Consider the following 26,560-nt stretch of genomic DNA (forward strand, 5'->3'; position numbering starts at 1 on the left):
TATATATATTGCTTTCTCATTTTAAATGGAGAGGTAACAAAATGGGCAAACTGCCCCATAAGTACCATATTACATCAGACAATACCTCCAGATTGTTTAGGCCTCCCAGAAAGTTAAGATAGTTTATAAAGTGATGCCTTGGAGACAGTAAGAGGTTCCAGGTGGAAAGTATTAAGTAGCCCAAACACAAGGAGATAAAATATCTGTCACTGATTTTGCTTCCCACTTATAATAAATACATATCCTGTTCATGGTAGGGAATGATAGTTCTGTGAATAACAGGATGATAATTCTATCTCTGTGATACTGAGAAATATAGAGAACCAGAAGGATAGTGTAGTGCACCACCATGATTCCTGAAGATAGCAGGACAGGTAGTAAGGTGGTGTGTGTGTAAATTAGGTAAAACATCACATTGGATGAACATTTGAATTTATAGAGCCTACAGAGTTACAGAGCAAGAGTTGGAAAGTGGGAAAAACCTAATTGGACAAGATAGGTTGAATGGCTTCCTATTACGCCATAAATTTCTATGATCCTACTGCATGTCAACATTGCGTCTTAGCATTCTGGCCTCTTGGTAGAAAACTACAAATTCAACCCCCAATTTAGACACTCAAGAACAGAAATCTAGCCTTACATTCCAGTGTGGTACTGAGGGAGTACTTCACTATTGGAAACCTTGCCTGCCCTCTCAGGTGGTTGTAAAAGATCCAGGGTTGCTATTTTGAAAAAAGTGTACCCAAGTTTTCACCAGTGTCCTGGGTTATCCATCAATCAACATCTTTTAAATGTTCTGGTCATTATTGCACTCCTGTTTGTGGAAGTTTGTTGTGCAGGAATTGGCTGCTGGGATTCCTAGCAGCCAGTTCTGGGAAGCAGGATGTTATACCAGAAGTGTGGGTTGAAGAGACTTGGAGGTCCTTGCGTGTTCTGATAGCCTAGCAACTGCAAGTAATGATAGGTAACCCAGAAATGGTTTGCTGCACTTTTGTGACAACCATTTGCCCATTTCTTTAGCACCTTTGAAATTGATATGCATGTGGTTATTTATTTATTTATTTGTCTATGTATTTATTAGTTCGTTCGTTCGTCCATTTATTTATTTATTTGGTGATACAGCACTGAGTAGGCCCTTCCAGCCTTTCGAGCCATGCCACCCCAGCAACCCCTGACAAACCCAATTAACCCTGACCTAATCATGGGACAATTTACAATTTACGATGACCAATTAACCTACTCAGTACGCCTTTGGAGCAGAGGACCCAGAGGACCTCTCTATGCATTCCTCGGAGAGGACGTACAGAGACCCTTTATAGAAAGACACTCCAAAATCTGGAATACCCTGAGCTGTGCTAACCACTACGCTACTGTGGCGCCATAATTTCCAGATGAACAATGACAAGTCCTCAAGGCAACAACAATGAGCACTTTTTATTAAGGGTTCACATGAGGAGGGTGATGTGGCTCAAGTCACAAGACTTGGCACAATTAATTTAATAGAAAATGTTGGCTGTCTCTTACCCTACAGCTGTTTCAGTTCAGCTGAGGATGGATCACACATGTGGCAAATGGGATTGCTGTCCAGCGATAACTATAACAGCACAGGTTTTGGCACTCATGTAGTCATTTGAGAGATTGACTCTGAGCATTTATAGGGCTGTTCATCTCTTGATCATATATAAACTCCTCTTGTCCTAAGTACTTCAATTGCATAATTAAATGAATAATAGCATGGGACTCTGAGAATATTTTTCATTTTACATGACTACATATTCCCCATCGCAACCCAGTGCATTTTATCATCTTCAAGTTATGTTGGATTCTCTTGGGTATCCAACTCAGATGTGCTTTCAATTGAGATATGTACACAGTGTGCTCAAAGAATAGTGGTCTGACAATAGTCCAGCAAAGAAGTCCTTGGTACAGAATGAACTGAAAATATCAAGTATAAACAATTGATAGCATTTAATGATTGCATTTATCCAGCATGTTTAGCAGAGTAACTCTAAGTTCAAAATAAATTTATTATCAAAGTACGTATGTGTTACCAAAGTTCAAAGTGCATTTATTAAAGTATGTATACATTATACAACCTTGAGATTCATCTTCTTACATGCAGTCACGAAATAAAGCAAAACAAACCATATATAAAAAAAGACCACCAATAACCCAACATGCGGACAGAAAAAAACATATCATGCCTAAATAAAAGAACCTATATAAAAAAAGACCATTGAACACCCAATGTGCAGAGAAAAAAAGACCGCAAGTAAATAGCGTTCTGAACTGAAGTCTGCAAGAGAGTCCCATAGTTCAGCACGGAGGCAAGTAAACCTTGTGGAGCAGCGATCTAAACAAGCCCTTCCCTTGCCTCGAGCCCCGACACTCTGACCATTTCAGTCTGGCCCAGCCCATAAATCGACCAAAGCTCAGGTACTATCGTCTCAATATGCTCTAGGGCCTGGTCTTGTCGTGGTGGAGAGGCTTGTGAGTTCCTGAGAGTGATGCTGTCTGGAGTCTAGCCATCTGGCATTTAGCTCCTGGTGGAGTCACCCATGGCAGTAAAGTCAAGGGGGAGGTTCCAGACAACATAGACCTCAATGGTGGAGCCAGCACAAGATGATGGCACATCACGAGGGCAGTGAAGATGTAAGAAAGCTGCAGCAGTGAAGAATCCTCAGCTGTCTTGAATTCCTTGCCACTGGACCCTGACCCCCGATCTGTCAAGAATCGTGTGGTGGCTGCCCAGGCATCAGCCTCCCCATTTTAAACAAAGTCATACACAGGCATTCTCCATTAAGGGAATCCACTTTAACATCCTGGATTAGTCCTGTGGCGATCAGCAAGAAGCGAAGGGGGCAGGATTGTGATGTTTGGAAGCCCCCAATCACAAGCTGGCACATTGGGCTGTGTGACTTTTATTTAATTGCTGGGCTCTTGGGCCGAGACCCACGGTGCACCAAAATATGTAGATCCCAAATCAGCCTCTACAGCTACTTGAGGACCCAACAATAGACAACCGCTTAGGAGAACATGATACACAATTTGAGTGATTGCACTACTACTGCCTTGAGATTCATTTTCTTGTAGGCATTTACAGGAAAAAAGGAGTGCGGGGGAGCTACATGCATGCGCACTAGGCAGAAAGAAAGGAACTAAAACCCCACAACCCGGAAACAATCTCTCAACAGTATTTGTGTATTTATTTTTCATTATTTTTGGGATCTACTGGGAAAGTCTCAAAGATCAACCAGTCGATCACGATCGACGGGTTGGCGACCACTAGTCTAAAGAATCCTTGAAAGTGAGCCTGTAGATTGTAGAATCAGTTCAGAGTAGTGGTGGATGAAGTTATCCATCCCAGTTCAGAGACTAGATGGTTGGAGGATAATAATTGTCCCTAAACTTTGTGGTGTTGGACCTAAGGTTTCTGTTCCTCCTATCTGATGGTAGTAATGAAAAGAGGGCATGGTCTGGATGATGGATGCTGCTTTCTTGTGGCAGTGCTCCTTATAAATGTGCTCAATGGTAGAGAGGGCTTTGCCTGTGATGGACTGGGCTGTATCCACCATTTTCTATAGCTTTCTCTGTTCCTAGGTATTGATATTTCCATACCAAGCCATGATGCAGTCAGTTAGGATACACTCTACCACGCATCTATAGAAGCTGCCAAAGCTTTTGGTGACATACCAAATTATATGCAAGCTTCTAAGAAAGTAGAGGTACTGTCATGCCTTCTTTCTGATGACTCTTATGTTCTGGTCCCAGGACAGATCCTCTGATATGTTGATGCCAAGGAGTTTAAATTTACTGACCCTCTGCACATAATGAGAACTGGCTTGTGGATCTCTGGCTTCTTCCTCCTGTAATTGAAAACCACCTCTTTGGTTTTGCTGAAGTTGAGTGAGAAGTTGTTGTGGTACCACTCAACTAGATTTTCATTCTCCTTCCTATATGCCAATTCATCACTACTTTTGATTCACCCAACAACAGTGGTGTCATCAGCAAATACAGCATTGGAGCAGTACTTAGTCACACAATCTTAAGTATTAAGTGAGTAAAGCAGGGGCTAAGCACACAGCCCTGTGCGTCACCTGTGCTGATGATAAAATTGAATTGAGTTGCACAGGGAGGTACCAACGTACAAGGAAGTACAGGGAGCTTAGAGATGAGTTTCTAGAGGATGATGGTTTGGAATATTGAGCTGTAGTCAATGAAGAGCCTTGTGATGTATGCATCTTCACTGCCCAGGTGTTCCAAAGCTGAGTGAAGAGCCAATAAAATGGCATCTGTCACTGACCTGCTGTGACGGTAGGCAAATTGGAGTGGATTCAGGTCGCTCTTCAGGCAGGAATTGATATGCTTCATGACCAACCTCTTGAAGCACTTCATCACAACAGATGTAAGTGCTATTGGACAATAGTCATCAAGGCATGTTACCACGTTGTTCTTGGGCAACAGTATGATTAATGCATGCTTGAAACAGATGGGTACCTCAGACTGCCGAAGCGAGAAGTTGAAGATGTCTGTAAACACTCCAGCCAGTTGATTAACACAGATCTTCAGTATTCAACCAGGTATACCACCTGGGCCAGATGTTTTCTGTGGATTTACCTTCCTGAAGACTGCTCTAACGTTGACCTCAGAGGCTGAATTCACAAGGTCGTCCCTAAGTGTCCCAAAATGCTTCCCTGGAGCAATTATAAAAACAAAGTTTGACACTAAGCCACGTAAGGAGATATTAAGCCTAATGACCAAATTCTCAGACAAGGAGGAAAAAAAGTTAGAGAGCTTTAAGGGTGATATTCCAGAACCCAAAGCTGAGGCAGCTGAAGGCACTTCCTTCAACTGTGGAGTGATCAAAACTGAAAATAGGGAAGTCTTGAGAATTGGATGAATGCAGAGATTACATCAGAGGATTGTTATAGCTAGAGGATTCCTAGGGTGATTCACAATTCCTAGCCCTAATTTGAAAGAAGTATGTTCTATTTTGTAGGTTATTTACAACAATAGATCTTGGGATCTTAGAGTTAAAACACAAAAGGCTTCCAACTTTCTCTCGATATCCCAGCCCATGTAGATCATAGATGGAGTGAGTGCATTGTTCTAGCCACCCTCAGTGCCTCCATGAACTCATTGCTTTCTGTCAGTCTACCAAGACAGTGAGTTGTCAGCAGACTCTGACTGTAGACAAATCAGTCATGGCTAATTGAATGCAAGTTCCTTCTTTTACCCTTCACCCTTAATGAACATAATGCATTCCCCCACCCTGCTTCCCGCCTCCTCTCCTCTCTCCTCCCCTCCAAAAATTTGAAGGCAGATGAACAGGGGATATAATGAAGATGGAATGACTCCACATATCTGGAACCAGTTTCATTTTAGTTCCAACTGTAGGCACAAGTTCTCCTTCTGTCCTGCGTTTGGTATAATAATGAGCTATGTCTATCCAGTCAGAAGGCTCAATACATAGTCTGAAGCTGAGCAAGAATTGCAGTGACCTTATCAGTGTAATAAACTGAATCAAGAGCAGAATTATTTCATTTTCTTTCCATAAGTACAGGAAGGTTATTGAAAGTGAAACATGTGTGATCCAGGTCCTAGAAAAATGTTGCCTTTCATCAGTCAAAACAACATAAAGCTGAACTCTATGCCCAGACTGCCAGGTGGCTTGGCCACTGGATTGAAGCAATTCTGTGGTTTCCTTCTTTTCATTGATACAGTGATGGTTACCAAGAAGCACAGCAGTTGGAGGAAGCATCAGAGTTCAGATGGCTGCTTCTGGAGTGCCTGCAGTAGATCCTTTTAATCACTGCAATTCACAGAACCTACTGATATTTGCTGCATCGATCCTGATCTACACACACACACACACACACACACACACACACACACACACACACACACACACACACACACACACACACACACACACACACACACACACACACACACACACACACACACACACACACACACACACACACACCTGTTTGGGTGGGGAGGCTCTTCACTTGCCTCCATCCCATTCAAATGTGGTGGCTTGATCAGTGGTGAATTCTGCAAGCATCATGAACCCACAACTTCTCATTGAGTCTGTGAGAATTGTCAGCATAGGGCCCAAATGTATGAGATGGTTATCATAGCAAAACCTTCACAGGCAGGCACTGAAACAGGCCCTTCAACCCATCAAGTCCACACTGACCCATTTATACTTCACTGCACTAATCCTATTTTATTTGCCTCAGGTGCCTATCAACCCCCACCCCCTAGATTTACCCCTCTGAACCACCTGACATGATTTACAATGGCCAATTAATCCACCAATCTGCACGTTTTTTGGGATGTGGGTGAAAACCAAACACCCATGGAAAACCCACAGAGTCACAGGGAGAATGTGCAAACTCCACACAGATAGCACAAGGTCAGAATTGAACCCGGCTTGCTAGAGCTGTGAGGCAGTGGTTCTACTAGCTGTGCTGCTCTGTTTACAAACCTCTCTCCCTCTCTGTCCCCTTATATCCTCTTATCTCCCTCCCTCTTATCATTTGTTTTGCCCCTCTATTGACTGTATTAAGGTTGCTCACTACACAGTGACTAGAAGTTCCCCATGTGTGGAACTCAGTACTACACAATACACTCTTTACTCCATTTTCTATTGTACTGATGGTCCACAAATAAACCAGAAGACCCAATGAAACGGAATCTCTCTTGAAGCATTCATTTACCAAGAAGGCAGTTTGCCCTGCCCACAGCAACCACTGCTCATGTAGAAAAGGCAGAATGTTTAAAAAATTTCAAAATTATACTTCATTTAGAATGTATATACAGTAAATATAATCATTATATCATCAATCCAATATATTGCCAATCATCTTTCCTGCTTAAACAATGTTCCTGTGAAGTATTTGAGCAGCTTTTATATCGGACCCAGCCCCTCAATATCCAGACTGTGGTCCTTCCCCACATGCTCTTTGCAGGGAAACCAAGTTTCAGTGTGCTCCTTAGCCATCTCCTTTTACTGGAAGTTTGATAAAAATAGTGGATCTCTGCCTGCCATAGATTGTCCAGCGCAAGATCCTTCTCATTCATCTGAAGAAGTGCACAGGCTCACAATGAAAGCACCACACATTATTGCCATGGTGGACATCCCAACATACTATTAAAATTCACTTATCTATAGTTATCTTTAGATGTAAAATCTCATGGCAATAAACTGTCTTTTCCTGAAACATACAACAGTAACATCACAATCATTAATATGTAGGTTACCTATAATTCTGAGGTCTGACCACCCCAACCCAGATTGTGCTCCCAAGAAGCCAGAGCCTATTTTTCACAACCTTGCCCTCTGATTCTTTAAACTTCAGGCTGGCTACTATCTGGGCCATCTATCTTGCCCCAGCTACTTCGGACAGGAGGTACAGAAACCTGAAGTCCCACACGACTAGCTTCAGGAACCACCATTTCCCTTTAACTATTTGGTTCTTGAACCAACTTGCACAACCCTAATCACTACCTTGTTATAGCAACACTAACCACTACGCACAATGATAAACTTTATTTTTCCTGTTCTATTTGTATTCTTTATTGTAAAAATTGGATATAACTAATTTGTGTTTTTTTCCTTGTGAATGCTGCTTATCTGATGCTAAGTGCTTGTGGTGCTGCTGCAAGGAAGTTTTTCATTGTACCTGTGCGTACATGTACTTGTGCACATAACAATAAATTTAATTTTGGCCAAGCCCACCTCAGAGGCATTTTTGTAATATTTGCACTAGAAGTTTATCCTTGCTTGTGCTCTGGTTATTACTGTACATTATGCTGCCTTAATAAAATTTGGTTTCATTGGACTTGATGCATTTGGAATTAAGGCCAACACACAGCCACTGCTGTGTTGGGCACTTAGCAACAGGTGGCAAATAACTGAGCTTCTGTATCCTAATTCTTTATGTTGCTGATGCTATAACTTTTTTCACTTTTATGTTACTATCAGCTGTATGGCGACAACAGATGGCAGCCCTACAACACCCATGCAGACCCCTCTGGTTACTGGACAAAAGCAGGCATCCCTACCCAGACCAGAGGCAAGTCTGCCCCCCACCACTGTCTCTCCTGAGCCAGGAAACAGCTGTCAAAGAAGCAAGAGCCCTAGCAGTCCAGCTAACCAGCAGTCCAGTGCCTATCAGGTAAATGGCATTGAGACCCACACAGTGTCTAGTGACCTGGGGAGTACTCATCAGTCATTGACCAATGACACACAGCGAAGTCCAAACCAAAATAAAGATGGTTTCACTCGGTCACCGCCACCCTGCAGCCCAGTCATGAAGGGGTGTTTACCAGAGACTATCTCTGACCACTGCAACTCGATTACATCGCCAACTTCAGCCATTGTCAGGCATCCATCGAACGACACCACGAGCAACCCTTGCTTTATCAACACACAACACCAGCTGTTGAGTCTGGACGCTCCAGCATCACAATCATGCCAAGGAAGTCCAGATTCCCTGGCACCTCCAACCCCTGCCTTCCCAGTTGTGACTCCCTACAGTGCTCCTACCTCTCCTTCTGAAGTATTCACCTACCAATCAAGCGGCTCGATGTACCCACAGCAACCACCTTTACCAGAGAAACGGCGGATGTCTGCCAGCCATGGACCAACTAATGAAAGGTCCTTCTCAATCACACACAGAGGCGCACAAACTCCTAATGAAGGTACTACACACCATGTGACCTTCTCCCCAACCACTTTGGACTTCCCAATGCATTCATTAACAGGTAAGTGGCCACTTTCAAGTTCCTTTTTACTCACAAGTTCCTTAAACTAAGAGGTCACAGGTCAGAAGCTTAGACTGATACCATTTTGGTGGGGATGAAATTGCAATGGAAATAGGAGCAGCATTAGGCTATTTAGACCCTTGTGTCTATTCACTATTCAATAAGATCATTCCTGATCTCCTACCTCAGAACCACTTTCATTCACTGGCCCGATGTCTCTTGAATCCCAGAAAATCCAAAAATGTATTGATCTTGAGTAAATTAATATTTGAACCTCCATAGCTCTCTTAGGCAGAGAATTCCACAGATTCACCACCCTCTGGCTGACACTCTACTTTGAGACTGTGATCCCTTGTTTTAGACATGTTAGATAGGGTCTAGGAACTGACCTGTCATGCCCCTGACACCAATCAGAACATGGAGGTGGGCAGATCTTGTGATTTACAACAGCAGCAATGTCCTTGGTGATTTTATCAAGACTCAGGATCAAACCTGGAATTTTCAGGAACCATGAAACACCTCCTGGTCCTGGCAACGTCCAAGAGTCTGGCCAAGTGAGCATTAATCATGCGAACCCTGCCCAATGTAGTCACGCACATCAACAGTTTCTGCTTTTATATTTCTTAACAGCACAAAAGGATTTAATTAGCCTTTCAAGTGTACACTAGCTCTCAGAAACCCATTCCTTGACCTATCTCCACGTAACCAATTCTCTCTCACATTCCCATCAACTCCCTCCAGATTCTACCACTCACCCACACACTGGGGTAACTTGCAGTGGCCATTCAACCTGCGTTTTGGGGATATGGGACGTAACCACACAGCAAGAATGTGTAAATTCCACACAGACAACATCTAGGGTCAGGATTTAACCTGGACTACTGGAGACATGAAGGCATGCACACAGTCATCATCATCATGTAAGTGGTCATGGGCTTTCCATGATCATGATTGTTCTTGGCAAAGTTTTTACAGAAGTGGTTTGATATTGCCACCTTCTGGGCAGTGTCTTTACAAGACAGGTGACTCCCCAGCCATTATCAAGACTCTTCAGAGATTGTCTGCCTGGAGTCAATGGTCGCATAACCAGGACTTGTGATATGCACCAGTTGCTCATACGACCATCCACCACCTGCTCCCATGGCTTCACATGACCTTGATCAGGGGGCTAAGCAGGTGCTTAGTGGAGGGAAGGAGGGCCTTACACCTCCTTTGGTAGAGACATATCTCCACCCTGCCCCCCAGACCTAGACAATAGGCAACCTAAAAGTAGGGGTATATTTTATCCTGGACTGGCTTGCATCAGCCTTGCTTGGCTTTGCCAAAGTGTATGAGCAAACTGAAGAGTGTTCTGTGTGGGCTGTGTTGGTGCAGGGCCAAGCTGAATTTTTTCTTCAAGTAAGAAGGGCCAGCATGTCCCATACTGAATCTTCTGTTCCTCCCACCCAGGAGACAAATCCCATTTCCCCTTCCTTCCAACCCTAAGTATCTTTGAGATTTCCAGAATTTGACATGAGATAAAGCTCAGCCCCAGAGAAGACTCAGCCAGCCAAACAATGTAAGTGCTAAGTGGCCACCCTGTGACCTCAGGCAGTAGAGGAAGCAGAAATCAGGGGTGATTGCTGATTTCCCCTCAGCATGCCGGGCTGAAATGTTTCTTTGGTTTGTCTCTTTGTCCCTCCCTGTCTTCTGGGGTCTGAACAGAGGGGCTACTCTGTTTCAACAGGTTGAACCTTTGCCTTTTTTTTCTTGCAGATGGATATCAGGAAAGCCATATCAATGCCAAGTTTGTCCAAGACACATCTAAGTTTTGGTATAAGCCAAACATCTCCAGGGACCAAGGTGAACTTTAATGGCAGATCTCTCATTCTATTATATATTTGGCAATGCAACTTATGGAGACTCAGACATTCCTGTAATTTCTTGCCCAATGTTACTGGGGTGGTGAGAGAAAGGTTGGAACTCTATTTTCCAGTGGTAGTCCTGGTCCTTGAGAGACAGAGTTTGGAGTTATTTAATCCACAGAATATGGTTGTGTAATGGTTAGGAATTACATTCACCTAAATACAAAATCTGGAAGCATGAATTCAAGTCCCACCTTGGTACCCTAACCTGAAACTTTAAAAGAAATATAGTCTCAATAACTATCATCCTGAAACTGACTATTAATATAAAATAAAATAACTGGTTCTCTAAAATCCTTCGGGAAAGATAATCTGTCATTGTTATCCTGTCTAGCTTATACTCAACACCACATCACCAGTGCTGGTAGATTTGTGTCCATCTTCCCCTCGCCCATACACTAGGGACATTTGCAACAAGCAAATAACCTGCCAACTCCACATATTTGGGATATGGGAGGAAACCAGAGAAGATACAAACTCCACACTGACCACAGATCAAATGTGACTCTGGAACTGTGGTTAACATAGAAAACCTACAGCACAATACAGGCCCTTTGGCCCACAAAGCTGTGCCAAACATGTTCTTACTTTAGAAATTACCTAGGGTTACCCATAGCCCTCTATTTTTCTAAGCTCTGTGTACCTATCCAGGAGTCTCTTAAAAGACCCTATCGTATCTGCTTCCACTGGCAGCCCATTCCACACACTCACCATTCTGCGTAAAAAAACTTACCCCTGACATCTCCTTGATTCTTTTTATACAGTGCAGACTTCACAAGGAATCTTCCACAGAAATCACACTAACTGTTAGTATGGTATCATGACCTGCACTGTGAGCCTTCTGCCTGTCATGGGTGCTACATATGGGTGACCTTTGTTGAGTGAGCATTTTGGGATATTGCTTTTGTCCATAAATAACAACTTAACCCAGCTTAGCAACTGAAGTAGTTTTTTCATTAAATTTCAAGCAGAGCTCGGCAGCAACTTCCTGTTGTTCTGACACCGAGGTCTTTTCCAAAAATAGCCTGGTGGGAACGGACTATTTAGCATGTGTTGTCATGGAGATGGGAAAAACCATTCTGGACACAGTGCCATAGATAACAATGAAAGTTATGTCAATATTTTTAACCCTTTCTAAACCAGCCTGCATACTGATCACAAAGGGAGGAGTTCAGAGGAGGACGTGCAATGGTTTCTCCAGCACAGCCCTTTCTCCCTCAATTTTATCAAGGCTAGTGACACAATGAAAACATCCAAGTAAAGTAGGAAGGATGGCATATCACTCAGACACCAGGTAGCCTGTTGGCAAACATACCTGGTTCTTGTTCCATTAACTTAAGTGGAATGGGACAAGGCAGGTTCTTGAGCAGTCCACTCCAGTCCTCTGTACTCCAATCTAATATTCTCCTCTGATTCAGTATCCTCTGTTCCTGTCTAAACTCTCCTGCCTTCCTTTCCTATCTTCTCCATCCACTCTCTTCCAGTCCCCTCTGGTTTCTCTGTTTCACTCTTGTCCTGAGGGGGCAGTGACCCAGGGCGGCTTTGTGACTGGTCTGAACAGGTCATTGTAGACTGATCACAGCTGACGCTGGTAATGTAGAAATTTAAATAACTTTGTACAAAAGGAATACAAACATCTACTTATTCACCCTCTTCCAATTGCAGCCATTGCCCTTCTGAAAGACCGGGAGCCTGGCTCGTTCCTGATTCGGGACAGCAATTCATTTCAGGGGGCCTATGGCCTTGCCCTCAAAGTGCTGATGCCTCCAGCTAACTTCAGTTCCCACAGCATTAAAGGTAAGTTGCAGAAAGCCAGTGAGGTCTTGGTTTGGGGTGCTGATGTTATGGGTGTGTGTAGTGTGCAGTGAGTGGCACAATCAAGTCTGAAGCCAAGAACTAAATTTCTAGTTTTGAGGTTCATTCGAACAGCCAAGTACTTTGATAATAAATTTACTTTGAAGTTTGAACTTTGAGAACTTCAAGGTTGAATGCACCCTCTTTGTGAGCTTACACATGTTATTTTTCTACAATTTTTTATTCATTTCTGGGACATGGGCATCATTGTCCAGTCCAGCATTTACAGCCCATCCCTAACTGACCTTGGGAAAGGAGTGGTGCAGTCCTGGTGAAGACAGTGATGCTGAATGATCAGCATCATTTCCAGTTCAAGATGGTCTTTGACTCAGAGGGAAACCTGCAGGTAGTGGTGTTCCCCTGCACCCACTCTTTTTGTCTTTCACAGTGGTAAAAGTCATGGGTTTGGGAGGTGCTGTCAGAGTTGCCTGGGTGAGTGACTGCTGTGCATGTTTTAACACAGTAGCCACTGTGTGCTGATGCTGAAAGGAAGGAATGTTTAGGGTGGTGGATAGTGTGCCAGTCGAGTGGCTGCTTTGATCTTGAATGATGTTGAGCTTCTTGGGAGTTGTTGGAGCTACATCATCTAGGCAAATGGAGAGTGTCCCATCACACTCCTGACTTGCACTTTCTCGATGATGGAAAGACTTTGGGTGTCAGGTGGTGAGTCACTTGCCACAGGATACCCAGCCTCTGACTGGCTGCTATGAGCACAGAGCTATGCTTCCCAGTGGATCAACCATTTGGTGGGGCCCCGATGAGCAAATGTGCAAGCACATAGATTTAAATGAGTTTAACAGGAATTCAATTTACCTCTCCCTCAGAGAGGAGTTAACACCTCACCTGGGTTCCAACTGGTGCTTCTATCACAGAGAATCCCTCCTTTCCTAAATGAGGCACACCTTAACTGCTATTGCTGGCATTGTACAGTTTGGCATCAGGTTGGGGATGTGAAGTCTGATTGTAGGCCAAAACCCAGTCCCTTTTCTCACAAAAACAGACTCCAAAATTTGGTCAAATTGACTCTGAAATAGAAATGCCAAGTGATGATTTTGGGAGCCGAGGCTGGGACTAAATCCTGTTGTCTGGCAGAAATGGAGATAATATTGTGCTTCCCAGAGCTGTTCTGAGCCTGCCAATTTCCATGTTTGGATGTAAAACGTGGAATATTTTGGTTTTGAGAATCTCAAATTCTCTGGGTAAGGATGAATTGGAAGGAGTGAATGTCTTCCTTCAGCTATATTGACCTCTGTGTCCTGTCTCTCTGCATTGTTACCACAGGTGACCCAAATGAACTGCTTGTCAGGCATTTTCTTGTTGAAACAGGCCCGAAGGGAGTGAAGATCAAGGGCTGTCAGAATGAACCGCACTTTGGTATGTTTATTAAAATGGCAGGTTTTAAGATCACACTAATAGCCCAAAATCTGTTCCTGTTCACAGTCTGCAGATTGTCTAGGAACATGATCAGCACAATCTGTTTGGTCCTATCATACAATGACTCCTTGTCTTGCCATTAAATTAACATAAGGATTCATATTTTCTCTCTCCCACTCATATATCTCTGGTCATTCACCCTTGCAACCAGTGGCTACAGGAATTTTTCTACCCATCTGAGACAGCAGACTTGGCCTTTCTTTATCATCTTATCTGAAAGATGGTGTCTCCAACACAGTGTGACAACATCGCCTGTCTAGCAGCGCAGCATTCTTTCAATGTCTTCCCACCAGCAGTGAGTCCCTCAGCTCTCTCCCTCCAACAGTTCAGTATTTCCTTGGTTGGTACCACCCCTCCCACAGTGCGACACTCCCTCAGTACCACCACTCCCACAGTGCAGCATTCCCTTAATGCTGCCTCTCGCTCACTACAGCACTACTTCAGTACCACCCCTTCACAGTGTAACACTCCCTAAATGCTGCTCCTCCCACACCCTTAATGTTGTGCCTTCAGTTATGACGTCCATATCAGTACTCAAGCTGTAATTGAGCCTTATCCCACCTTCCTTCCTCTTTCCTTATCCACATATAATCCTATTCCTTTTTCCTCTCAAGTGTTTATCTAGCTCCCTCATAAATATCTCTATACTATTTGCCTCAGCCACATCCTGAGGGGTCACATTCCATCTCTAGTCACTCTTATGTTGAAGGAGATTCCTTGAATTCTCCACTGAATCTATAAGAGACTGTGCCGAAGACCCCCTGTGCTGGTCTTTAAGATGTTTTGGTGATATAGTGAGCTGCTCTGAGAAAGCTGTTTGTTTTAAATGAGCCTGCAGATACTTGTGTTAAAGAACTAACTGGCCTTTGTGTTTGGATCTCCCACAGGAAGCCTGTCAGCTCTGGTGTATCAGCACTCTATCACACCCATCTCCCTGCCTTACAAGTTGAAGATTCCGGATAAAGGTACCAACCTTGAAATACATTTTGTATGGTCAAAATCAGAAGTGCTTCCGAGTCATGAAGCCGCCCTGACACATGACATTCCAGATTCTGGATATGTGTGTAAAAGGGACTGGGAAATAAAACTTGGCCAAAAGCCTGAAGATAGGGATTGGGGGTAGGCAGTGCTCCTATTTCTTGTTCACATATTATTCTGGTTCTGAGTTGTTTCACAATTGGTAACCCAACTGAGCAGGCAGGAGAAGGGCTGCTGTGGGAGATGCTCCCTCTAGGGCCTTTTCCTCTGAACCTGACACTAGAAGTAGAAGACTCAACGACAGCCCAGAGCAAAGATATTCCTCTGGGAATGAGGGGCTTATCCCATTAGGGAAGCTTGCGGATGTTCATTGCAGTTGAGAGGTGATCTCGTTGAGACACTGCAATATCAAGTGAGATTAACTGGAAGGATACTGGGAGCCTTTTCCCCTGGGCCAGAGAATCAGAATAAGGGATTAAGACATTTCTGACAAATTAGGAAAAATGTAAACATTTGGAGGGGTGTGAATATCTGAGGATTTCTCCCCAGAGGACTGTGTTGCTCAGTTACTGAACATCTTCAAGGCTGGTATGAGTAATTTTTGGATACTAAGGAAATCAGCAGATTTGGAGATTGGGTTGGAAACATAGATGGCATAGGATCAGCCTTGATATGGAATGGCATTCCAGGAACAGAATTCCCATCAGTAATCTTTTCCAGCCTACCAGCTTGTCAGGATTAGGTCCCAATTCCTGCACTACTCTGGCTTGAGAACGATGGATTGGAATATTTAATACTCAGACCAGGATATACTTGACCTTGTACTTTAATACTGCCTTCTTAAGTGAAGAATTGCAGGCCCCTACCAACAGAGCTAAATTTCAAACAATCATTGTTTGCTGGTTCCTTGAAACCTTTGTGTAGCTAGTGATACTTAATCTCACTCAGAATGGAGTAAACGCCAAGTCTGAGGCCATGTCTTGTTCCGTTGGGCACTTGCTTCCTTTGCTGGTTGGCTCGCGCTGTATTGGTGACCTGGACTAGTTCACTGCCACCCCTCCAGAAAGTAGTGACTCCCACTGACTGCTCTACTCTTCCATCTATGGTCTAGTTGGATCTACCTTTGTTGGACCAAAAATAAACTTAATTTGCCCAATGACCAGGTTTCATTATCTCATAGTCCCCTACAAATTGTCCTCGGCCAGGGACTTAAGCTTATTCAATCCTTCTTGAATCTTTTCACAACAAAGCTTGACCTATTTAAAAGCTTATTTTTCATTTCAAATAACAGCAGATTATGGATAGGGGTTTTGTTGGAGTGGGACCCTCATTCCTGCTTCCTTCCCTTCCTCTCCCACCTTCCACCTTCTGTATCTCTACTCTCTTCCCTCCCCTCAGTTATGCTTTCCCTCCCCCTCTCCTCTCCTCCCCTTGCTCTTCCTTCTATCCTTTCTTTGCACTTTTCTGCTCCCTCTCTTCTGCTTCCCTAGCTCTTCCACCCCTTCATACCCCTCTCTCCCCTCCCATTTCCTATCTTCTCCCTCATCCCACTTCCCACCCTCCTTACCAATCATTTCTCCTACCCCACCTGTCCTTTCTTACTTATTTTTTTCTACAGACTACCACAGCTCTCACTGACAGCTTACCTGATTCATTCTGCCTTCCTCTTGCAGATCCCATGGATGAAATCCAGGAGAGCATTGTCCCTGGCAACACCAGTACCGCTGCTGAACTGCTTAAACAGGGAGCAGGTGAGGAGAGTCCTTGGAGTGGCATCCATGCTGGCATTGATCTGTAGGACAGGATGAGATTTTTCATGCACGTGTTGTGGCCCACGATATGTAGCCTGAAAGCAAATTCAACTGGGGCTTCCAAAAGAGGGCTAGGCTTCTTTCTTAGTCACCCAACATCGTCGTCGCTGGTAGTGCCAGCATTTACCTTCCATCCCTAATTTCCCCTGATCTGAGAAAACAATTAATAGTCAACTTCATTGATAGATCTGGAGTCATATGTTGACCAGATTAGGTGGTGGAGTTCCTTCCCAGCAAGATCTGGTCAGTAAAATGGGTCCAATCCAGTAGTTGCACTCAGACCATTTTGAATCCAATTATTTGTATTTAATTTCCCTAGATGCTATAATGGGCCTTGAACTCCTGCCTCTGGGTTAGTTGTCCAGATGCCCATAACTTTACCACTAAACTGTCAACTCAGGGAAGGTAAAATGAGGAAAGTAGAAGAGTGAGGCTAACTGGGTAGCCCTTTCAAAAAATCTGGTTTAGATCCGATGGGTTATGTGAACTTCATCTATGCTGAATGATTATTTATTAATAGACAAACATCCTCTTAAATTTAATGTGGAAGAATTTAGTTTCATTAATGGACTGATGATCTACCTTTAATAGACCAGGTCAAACAATCGCTTACTAAATGGTCCTCACTGTCTATATCACTGATTGATTGAATTAATGCTATTAAGATGATTATTTTACCTAAATTTTTATATCTTTTCCAAGCAGTACCAATCTTTATTCCCAAATCCTTTTTTGATACTATTGACTCTAAAATTTCGTCTTATATATGGCAGAATAAAAATCCTAGGTTAAGTAAAAAATACTTGCAGAAATCCAAAAAAGAGCGGTCGCCTGGCACTGCTGAATTTAAGATTTTATTATTGGGCAATTAATATTCGATATTTAATATTTTGGACACAAGATGTGGATATTAATGTCAGTCCGCAATGGGTTAACCTTGAATGTAATTCTACACAAGGATTTTCATTGGTTTCCATTTTAGGGACTTCGTTTCCCTTTGTTCTTTCTAAATTGAATAAACAAATGGTTAATCCAATAATTAAATATACATTACGAATATGGTTTCAGTTTCGTAAATTTTTTGGCTTGAGTAAATTTATTTTATCAAGTCCTATTATATCTCATTTTTTCTTTCAACCCTCTGTCATGGATCAAGCCTTTTTGGTATGGAAAATGAAGGGTATAATATGTTTTCATGATTTATTTTTGGATAACTGTTTCATGTCTTTTGAAAAGTTGTCTAACAAATATAATTTGCCCAGATCCCATTTTTGTAGATATTTACAGATCAGAGATTTTTTGAATACTACGTTATCTACTTTTCCGATTTCATAACCAACTGATATCATGGAAAAAATTTTAGGCTTAAACCCTTATCAAAAGGGTTTAATAGCAATCATTTATGATATGATTATGAAAATACAGTCAGATATATCCAATAAAATTAAAAATGAATGGGAGAAGGAACTTCAACTTTCTTTACCTATCGAGAAATGGGAGAAAATTTTTCAATTAGTTAACTTTTCTTCTATTTGTGCTAAACACACATTGATTCAATTTAAAGTGGTGCATAGAGCTCATATGCCTAAAGTGAAATTAGCTCATTTTTACTCTCGTATAAATCCGATCTGTGATAAATGTCATTCTGAGGTAGCCTCTTTTGGTCTTTTGTCCTCATTTGGAAATATTTTGGAAAGATATTTTTGATACATTCTCTACAGTTTTGCACATTGATTTACAGCCTCACCCGATCACTGCAATTTTTGGCTTACCAATGATTGATTTGCCCTCTGCAGCTCAGCGGATGATTGCATTTGCTACTTTAATGGCTAGAAGATCTATTTTATTGAATTGGAAAGAGACACATCCTCCAACTACTTCTCAATGGTTTTCCCAAACCATATCCTGTTTAAACTTAGAAAAAAATTGGAAGTGGTACCTTTGATCCCTCAGTTAAATTTGAAGAAACTTGGAGGCCATTCATCCAATACTTTCACAGAATGTAATTTGACCTTTTCCGATTCCTTTTTATCATTCATTAATTTGAGTAGAGGAGCGGAGTTGACGACATTAATGATTTTATCTGATATAATAGAATAGCCCAGCTTTGTTAAGTTTTAGTTCTGTTAAGTTCACTTTGTTTTTGATTTTTCAATTTGGGTTTTTTTTTCATCTTTTCATTCCCTTGTATCTTGTCTATATTAAGAGTTTGGGAGGTCAATTATATTGGTGTTACCTATAGTTTCTACTCACACGTATTAATTGCCAACAATGTAATCCCACTCCCTTTGTACTATTATGACCACTATGTATTTGTCTAGAAAAATTCAACAAAATTTTACGGAAACTAGGTGAGATTAAGAGTTCGGCACGGACTAGGAGGGCCGAGATGGCCTGTTTCTGTGCTGTGATTGTTATATGATTGTTATATGAAAAAGATTGAAAAAGAAAGAAAGAAAAAGACTGATGATTAAATCGTAGTGATTGATGAGCATGGGGAACAGTTGTTAATGTCTCATCAAAGCACTGATCTGACTTCCTTGCTTTGCAGCAGTTTAGTAATTTCTTTACTCTTAGGAATTCTTCAGCTGTGCTGTACAATTCAATCTTTGTTTCCTCTTTTCAGCTTGCAACGTGTTGTATATCAACTCAGTGGAGACAGAGTCGCTCACTGGCCCACAGGCTGTTGCCAAAGCAACCATGCAGACATTTGCTATGAAGCCTCGGCCTACTGCCACCATGGTCCACTTCAAAGTCTCAGTGCAGGGCATCACCCTAACCGACAGCCAACGGAAGTAAGGCCAAAACTGTATTACCAGAAGCATAAGTTATTGTAATATCCTGCTGCAAATTTTTATTGGCCCAGGCTCATTTAGTTCATTAATTTGGGAAATAACACTGTCTATTTCTGGAATAAGGCCTTCCCCGGAAGCCAACTTAACATAGCTTTCAAATTTACCATTTGATCATATATTGCAAGTGAGGACTTAAGCTGAGGCCCTGTCTGCTCTCTTAGGTGGGTGTAAAAGATACAACCGTTGAGCACATCTACATGAAATGTTGTCGTAGAAAGGCAGCATCCATCATCAAAGATTCTCATTACCTAGGCCATGTTCTTTTCTCACTGCTGCCATCAGGTAGAAGGTACAAGTGCCTCAGGACTCACACCACCAGGTTCAAGAACAGTTTCTACCCCTCAACCATCAGGCTCTTGAACAACAGGGGATAGCTACACTCATTCTATTGAGATGTTCCATAACCAATTGTCTCACTTTAAGGACTCTTTCTTGCTTCATGCTCTCGTTATTTATTGCTATTTATTTATATTTGCATTTGCACAGCTTGTTATTCATTGATCTTGTTTATAGTTGCTGTTCTATAGATTTGCTAAGTATGCCTGCAAGGAAAAGAATCTCAGGATTGTATGTGGTGACATGTATGTACTCTGATAATAAAGTTTTACTTTGAACTTTTGTATGGGCCAAAGCCTAGCCCTCAGGATCAGTGAAATTAATCATCTGGCCATAATCAAACTATTGTGTGTGGGTGCTTCCTTTGCACAAACTGGCTGCTCTTTTTCCTGCATTACAGCAGCAAGCATACTTCATTGCTGTTTCATGGCTAGAAAGCACATTGAGGGTGTTCTGAGTTTGTTGAAATTGCACTTAAAATGCAATTCTTCATTTGAACTGCAGGACTGAAAAATGAATGATTATCCATGTTCAGCTTACTACTGTTCTTCATTTCCTACTGGTAACTTCTTGAGGAGAGGCCATCATTCAGACAACACTGCTCATGCATGCTGACCTGAAGCAGGTTCTCAACCAGATATTTAGAGATTCACATTTACCAGCGAGATTCAGGCAAATTTGTGGAGCTGACAAAGTCTGTACATCTCCAAAGCAAAATCTGTTTAAAAAGTGATGGTAAATAATGTTAAAGTCTGGGCATGCATTCTAGTGGAAAGCTGTTAGAAGCAAAATGTTGTGTTGGAGATGATGTTAGCTTTGTTCACTTTGATTGTATAAAGATGACTTGATGGAAGAGTTTGAAAATGGAGCTACACAAACCCCTAAACTCTCCACTTTTCTAAACATATCCTTTTCTTTCATGATCCACAGGATTTTTTTCAGACGACATTACCCAGTCAACACTGTAACGTTCTGCAACCTGGGTCCCCAGGACAAAAGGTAACTTCACCCTTCAGCATTGTTGTCTTTTCTCTTTTCTCTGCCTCAGATTCTTTGGACATAAACTTGAGTAATTAAAGCAGCAAGCCCTATTTCCTTAAGGTTGTGAGAGCTAGGGGTGGTAATGGGGACAAGCTCCCACTATCTATTAAATGCTCCCAATGGCGTGTGACTCAAATAGTCTCTGACAGCCAAGTCCAGCGCCTGGCCTTCACGTGTGGCTTAGCTACTAAGCCCGGCGGAACTGTTTCTACTGACAGGAGAAGGGGGCAAAGGCGGGTTACTGGCCCCTTAAAACCAGTTGCTTCAGTCAGAGGGGGCTCGTCAGCCGTGATGGGCAGCTCATCTAGGAGAAGGGAAACTCTGATCTCAAACCTCCACTGTCTCCACAAACCCACTCATGGGGAAGGCTTTAGGAGTAAACCCTGAAGGGAAAATCTGGAGCTGGACTCGCTAAGACAGCCCTACGTTGAGTTCAATGCTGACTGGCAACTCCTGCGACACTGCTGGTACCAAACTGTATCGGTCTGTGCCGTTCCTTTGGGTTCACCAGATGGGTGGAGAAGGGGAGCTTGCTACATGGGCAACAGCTTGCTCTCCATATCGTACTGCCCAGCCTTGTGCACCTAGACAGCTAGAGCACAACATCCATGGTCAACCCTGACTGACTGCCTCACTGAGGCAGCAAGTAGGGAAATGTCAGAATCTGTCTTGGAACAGTCACACCATATCTCTGTAAAGGTCTCTATTTTGTGTAGAACCAGAAATGGCACCCATTGAACATCTTGTCAGACCAAAGGACGGGGACATATACTTACCAATCCCTACGGCTACGCTAAGCCCCATACCCTTGTATCGAGGATTTATTTACAATTTTTCAAGTAATATTCAATGTTTTTTTTGTTTACTATTCAGCTCATGCTACATGAAGCTATAAACCTGTAGCTATGAGCCTCGCATAACCCTACACAATGTGAACAGAATTTGGGTATATGTTCGTCCCTCCCCATGAATCTTCCTCCAGGCACTTTTCCCTGTAAGTGGCCTAACTGCTACACCTGCCCATTCCCCTCCTCCTTCACCTCCCCAAACAGTCCTTCCAAGTGAGGCAACACTTCACCTGCAAATCTGCTGGGGTAGTCTATTGTGTCTGGTGCTCCCAATACAGTCTGCTCTACATTGGTGAAAATGAAAATAAATCTAGGATTGAATGGCTCTGTATTTGCTGGAATTCAGAAGAAGTGACCTCATTGAAACCTATCAAATGGTGAAAGGCCTTGACAGAGTAGATGTGGAGAGGATGTCTCCTATGGTGAGAGAGTCTAGGACCAGAGGACACAGCCTCAGAAGAGAGGGGTGTCTTTTTAGAATGGAGATGAGGAGAAATTTCATTAGCCAGAGAATCGTAAATCTGTGGAATTTTCTGCCACAGACTGCTGTGGAGACCAATCTTTATATTTAAGGCAGAGGTTGATAGATTCTTGTTTAATCAGGAAATGAAGGGATATGGGGCGAAGGCAGGAGATTGTGGTTGAGAGGAAAATTAGATCAGCCTAGATGAAATAGTGGAGCAGACTCAATGGGCCAAGTGGCCTATATCTGATGGTCTTATGGTTTATTGCCTGATATGTCGACTGTTTATTCAGTTCCAAAGATACTGCCTGACCTGCTGAGTTCCTCCAGCACTTTGTGTGTGTTGCTTTGGATTTCCAGCATTTGCAGACTTTCTTGTGTTTATGATATGCTCATCCCATTGGGCAAGTGTTTGTTGTGTATTTAATATTTCAGTAATATTGTAAATATATTGTTTGATTAAGCATTCATTGTTGTTTAAATAATTCATTATGGGTTTTATGTAAAAGGATATGAATGGTATACGTCATTCTGCCACCACATCATACCTAAGTACACACGTTCTCCCAGGCCCCTGTGTTTTCTTTCCATTAGATTTATGTTTTGGAGTTACAAAACATAACGGTGGTGACAAGTAAGTTTTAAAATAAACCCAAGACGACTACCTATGTGTTCTAGCAGAGCAAGATGTTAGAGTTAAAAAATCGCAGTTTTTTTTTTGGAAGAGAAGGAAGAGATGTTTGAATTTTTAAAAAACACAGCACATTTTTCTTCAGGGGGGAACAGAAAGATGTCTGAATTTTAAAAAAGCAGTAAACAGACAAAATTCATGGGTTCATAAACAGTGAGTACTGGGTGATAATAATCATAAATTTTTAAAAAAAGCAGAAATGGCTACATCGGAAAGATAAATGTGTTCAATTGCCCTGACGGAGGTTTCATATGTATTTTGCTTGACTATTTATGGACACAAATTTCTTAGTAGCAGTGGATGCAGCTACAGAGTGGCCATCCAGAGTGTTCCCAATAGCCTCCACTGCAGCCTCACACTCTGTTGATATGTTGAGAAGATTCTTCTCAAAGGGCTGTGTTCTAGAACAGTTAGCTAATGACAGTGGACCACAGATTGTTGTGTAACAGTTTCAGTCCTTCCTGAAAATTAATGGAATAAAACAGATTACATTTACACCATACCACCCAGCTACAGATGGCTTGGCAGAAAAGTTTGACCAGAGTCTAAAGAACACACTACACTGACACTGAATCAGAAGTTTGCCAATTTCCTCCTTGCATATCGTAATGCAGCACGGTACACAACCAACGACTCACCAGCTACGCTGTTCCTGGTCATCACTTACACTCACGCTGGGATCTCCTCAAAACCAGTCTGAGAAGGAGTGTGCTGGACAAACAGCTGAGGCAAATTGAGGGCTCCTCAAACAAGGAGGTTTGATGTTTCACTCCTGGACAAGTAGTCTTGGTGAGGGACTACAGAGGTGATCAAAAGTGGGTACTTGGAAAGATTAAGGACAGAACTGGTCCACTCTCCGACACAGCGGAGATGGTGTCTGATGTCATCTGGAGACAACACATCAATCAGTTGATGAGAGCAGAGTTGATCGTTGGAGAAGAAAGCTGTCCAGAGCTGTCAGAACCACTTCCTGCAGTTCCAGAGTCAACTAACTCCTACAACCGGCACGGAGGCAGCCTCAGAACCTGAGATTGTTTCACAGTCACAAGTCTCAACTGGCAGGCAGAGTGATACCCCTTGTCAGGAAAGATATTATCCCACAAGAGTAAGAAATATATATATGTGAGATGCATTCTGTATTAAGTTGGAGTTTATAGCTAAAGGGGAGGAGTACAGTGTATTTAATATTTCAATTATATTTGAGTAATATTGTCAATACATTGTTTGATTAAGCATTCTTTGTTGTTTACATAATTCATTATGGGTTGTATATAAAAGTATATGAATAGTATACGTCATTACAGCACCACATCATACGTGTGCGCCTCACTAAAGAAAAGCTAAGAGTACACGTTCTCCCAGGCTCCTGTGTTTTCTTTTCATTAGATTTATGTTTTGGAGTTACAAAACATAACAGTGCTACTCTGAACTCTTAATTCACTCCAGGTCACATCCACTTTTTACATTTGTGCTTACTGTATATCAGCTCCCTTTCCAAAAGTGACTTAGTTTTAAAATCCCAATCCTTTCCAAATGTCTCACTGACTCACCTCCCAGCCTTAGTCTCTGTAATTCCTTCCAGCTTCTATAAACCTTCTAGATTGCTGCATTCCTCCAGTTCTTGCAGCTGCCTGGATCCTGACTCTGGAATTCACTCCCTAAACCTCCCTGTCTCTATCCTCCTTAAAGATATTACTTAAACGATCTCCTTAATCAAGCCTTTGTGATCTGTCTTGATAACTTTCCTTATAGCTCAGCTTTTAAGCTGTTATTTGACAAATCCAAAAGCACTTTCAGATGGGATATGTTGTACATTCAAGGGCAAATTGTTGCCAGTTACTTTAGCAGCCTGGCCTTGCACAGGCTATCATTTTAGAATTATGCCTTCAATTCTGAATCTTGCCTTCAATAAATTATTGTCTGTTCCGTGGGTTATGGGGTTTCCCACACCGGATTCTGCAATCCAGGGGAGATATTTTTAAAATATTGTGCAGAAATCTGATGCTTTTAGTATTTGAATGGCAAACTGAGAAAATGCAAGCTTTCAAACCACTCTTTTTGTTTATCAATTGAATGCTGGCCCTTTAGTGCTAGGTCTCTGGTCTCTTCTCACTTACTCACACCCACACTAAATTTCCTCTTTTTTCAGGTGGACTAACCCAGATGGCACAACATCAAAGTAAGTGATTTTGGGGAGTTGTGGGGAGAGTAGTGGGGCTTTTAATTGATGTATGGGATGTGGGAATTGCCGGTAAGGTCAGCATTAATTGCCCATCGCTAACTTTTGTCTCAAATTATTTTTTCATAAACTTTACAGCATATATGCCCCTTTTTATATATGCAAGGCAGCAGCTTCCTTTCACAAACAAGATTCACACTGTATCTCAATAGACCAGTTTTTCTTTTCCATAATTTCACTGAGAGCTTTTCCACAGACTCCAGCACAAATGGAGCCCATCCTGACCATGCCCAGGAGTGCTTGAAATTGGACTTTCTCCACTGTCCCCATTCCCATTTTTGAGGGCAGTTAAAGTTTCTAACAGTAATGCAGTATTTTTATGGTTCTCCCTTCTTGGTGCTAGCTTTTAATTCCAGATTTATTAAGTGAACTGAATTTAAATTTTATGCAGATAAGCTACAAAATTGTAAGCTAAGGACCAAGAAATGGATCTACTGTATATAAACAGCTTTATTTTCAGCTGGTATAAACAGGATGGGCTTCTTTTGTGCTGTGTATTTTAATTTATTGCCTCTGGAGTGTGAGTGCAGTCCTACAGACCATATATCTGTGGCAGTGCCACTGTGTGATATATCCTGCACTTGACATCTGTGCATCTTTGCTTGTCAAGCTTGTAACCTGAGCTGTGTATTCAGCATTGACGGGAGACAGGTGGTAACAAGGCAGTGAGTGCAAAGGACCACATCCCTGGTGTCATTTTTCCTGCATGCCCAACCTAGGGTGTGTCACTGAAGAAGACTGAGGCTCAGAAATATGGCTGGAATCTCTTAAAGCTGCAGCTTCTTGTCTCACTGGCAAACCTGGCAGTGTTCTCACCTGCAAGATCAACTCCAAGTGCAGTCAACATCGAGCCCTCAATCATTCCAGGAGACCTGATGTCTTGAATTAAATATACCCCTGGAAAGTCTGCCCCTTGTCCAAAATCAGGTTGATCATTTGAGCCAGAGGGTCCCTGCAGCCTGTGGGATGAGCCCCATCCACCCACAATTTTTTTCTAAACTCCAGCATGTGTAAACTCCTAGACACTTAGCCACACAAGGGCCCAAACATTCAAAGTTTTTCAAAACTGCTTTGTAAAAGCATTCTTTTAGATAAATACCAAGTGTGACCTTGGGGTTCTGGTCACCTCTCACTTTAATTCTCCACCAAAACCTCTCTGCCTTTGGCTCCTGGACTATTGTAGTGAGGTTCAATGTAAACTTGGGCAAGAGCACCACATCCTTAAACGGGCACATTACAACCATCTAGGATCAATGCTGATTCAGCTCTTTCCAACAATGATTCTGATTCACAATTGCCCCTCCTCTGAACCGATATTTTGTGTCTTC

At 42.3% G+C, this 26,560-nt stretch overlaps 1 protein-coding gene across 5 annotated transcripts in view; it reads left to right on the top strand.

Moving 5' to 3' along the window:
* LOC140741135 (tensin-2-like) overlaps nt 1-26,560 on the top strand; it is a 255,607-nt gene that overhangs the window by 221,672 nt on the left and 7,375 nt on the right. For all 5 annotated transcript variants that reach the window (XM_073070944.1, XM_073070945.1, XM_073070947.1 and 2 more), the window contains exons 20-28: nt 7,997-8,778; nt 10,534-10,620; nt 12,348-12,479; nt 13,818-13,910; nt 14,858-14,935; nt 16,622-16,699; nt 19,386-19,554; nt 20,881-20,949; nt 25,143-25,172. In XM_073070944.1, coding sequence (XP_072927045.1) covers nt 7,997-8,778; nt 10,534-10,620; nt 12,348-12,479; nt 13,818-13,910; nt 14,858-14,935; nt 16,622-16,699; nt 19,386-19,554; nt 20,881-20,949; nt 25,143-25,172 — 1,518 coding nt within the window. The remainder of the gene's footprint in view (nt 1-7,996; nt 8,779-10,533; nt 10,621-12,347; nt 12,480-13,817; nt 13,911-14,857; nt 14,936-16,621; nt 16,700-19,385; nt 19,555-20,880; nt 20,950-25,142; nt 25,173-26,560) is intronic.

This window comes from Hemitrygon akajei, chromosome 18, assembly GCF_048418815.1.
Source record: "Hemitrygon akajei chromosome 18, sHemAka1.3, whole genome shotgun sequence".
NCBI classification, from domain to species: Eukaryota; Metazoa; Chordata; class Chondrichthyes; order Myliobatiformes; family Dasyatidae; genus Hemitrygon; species Hemitrygon akajei.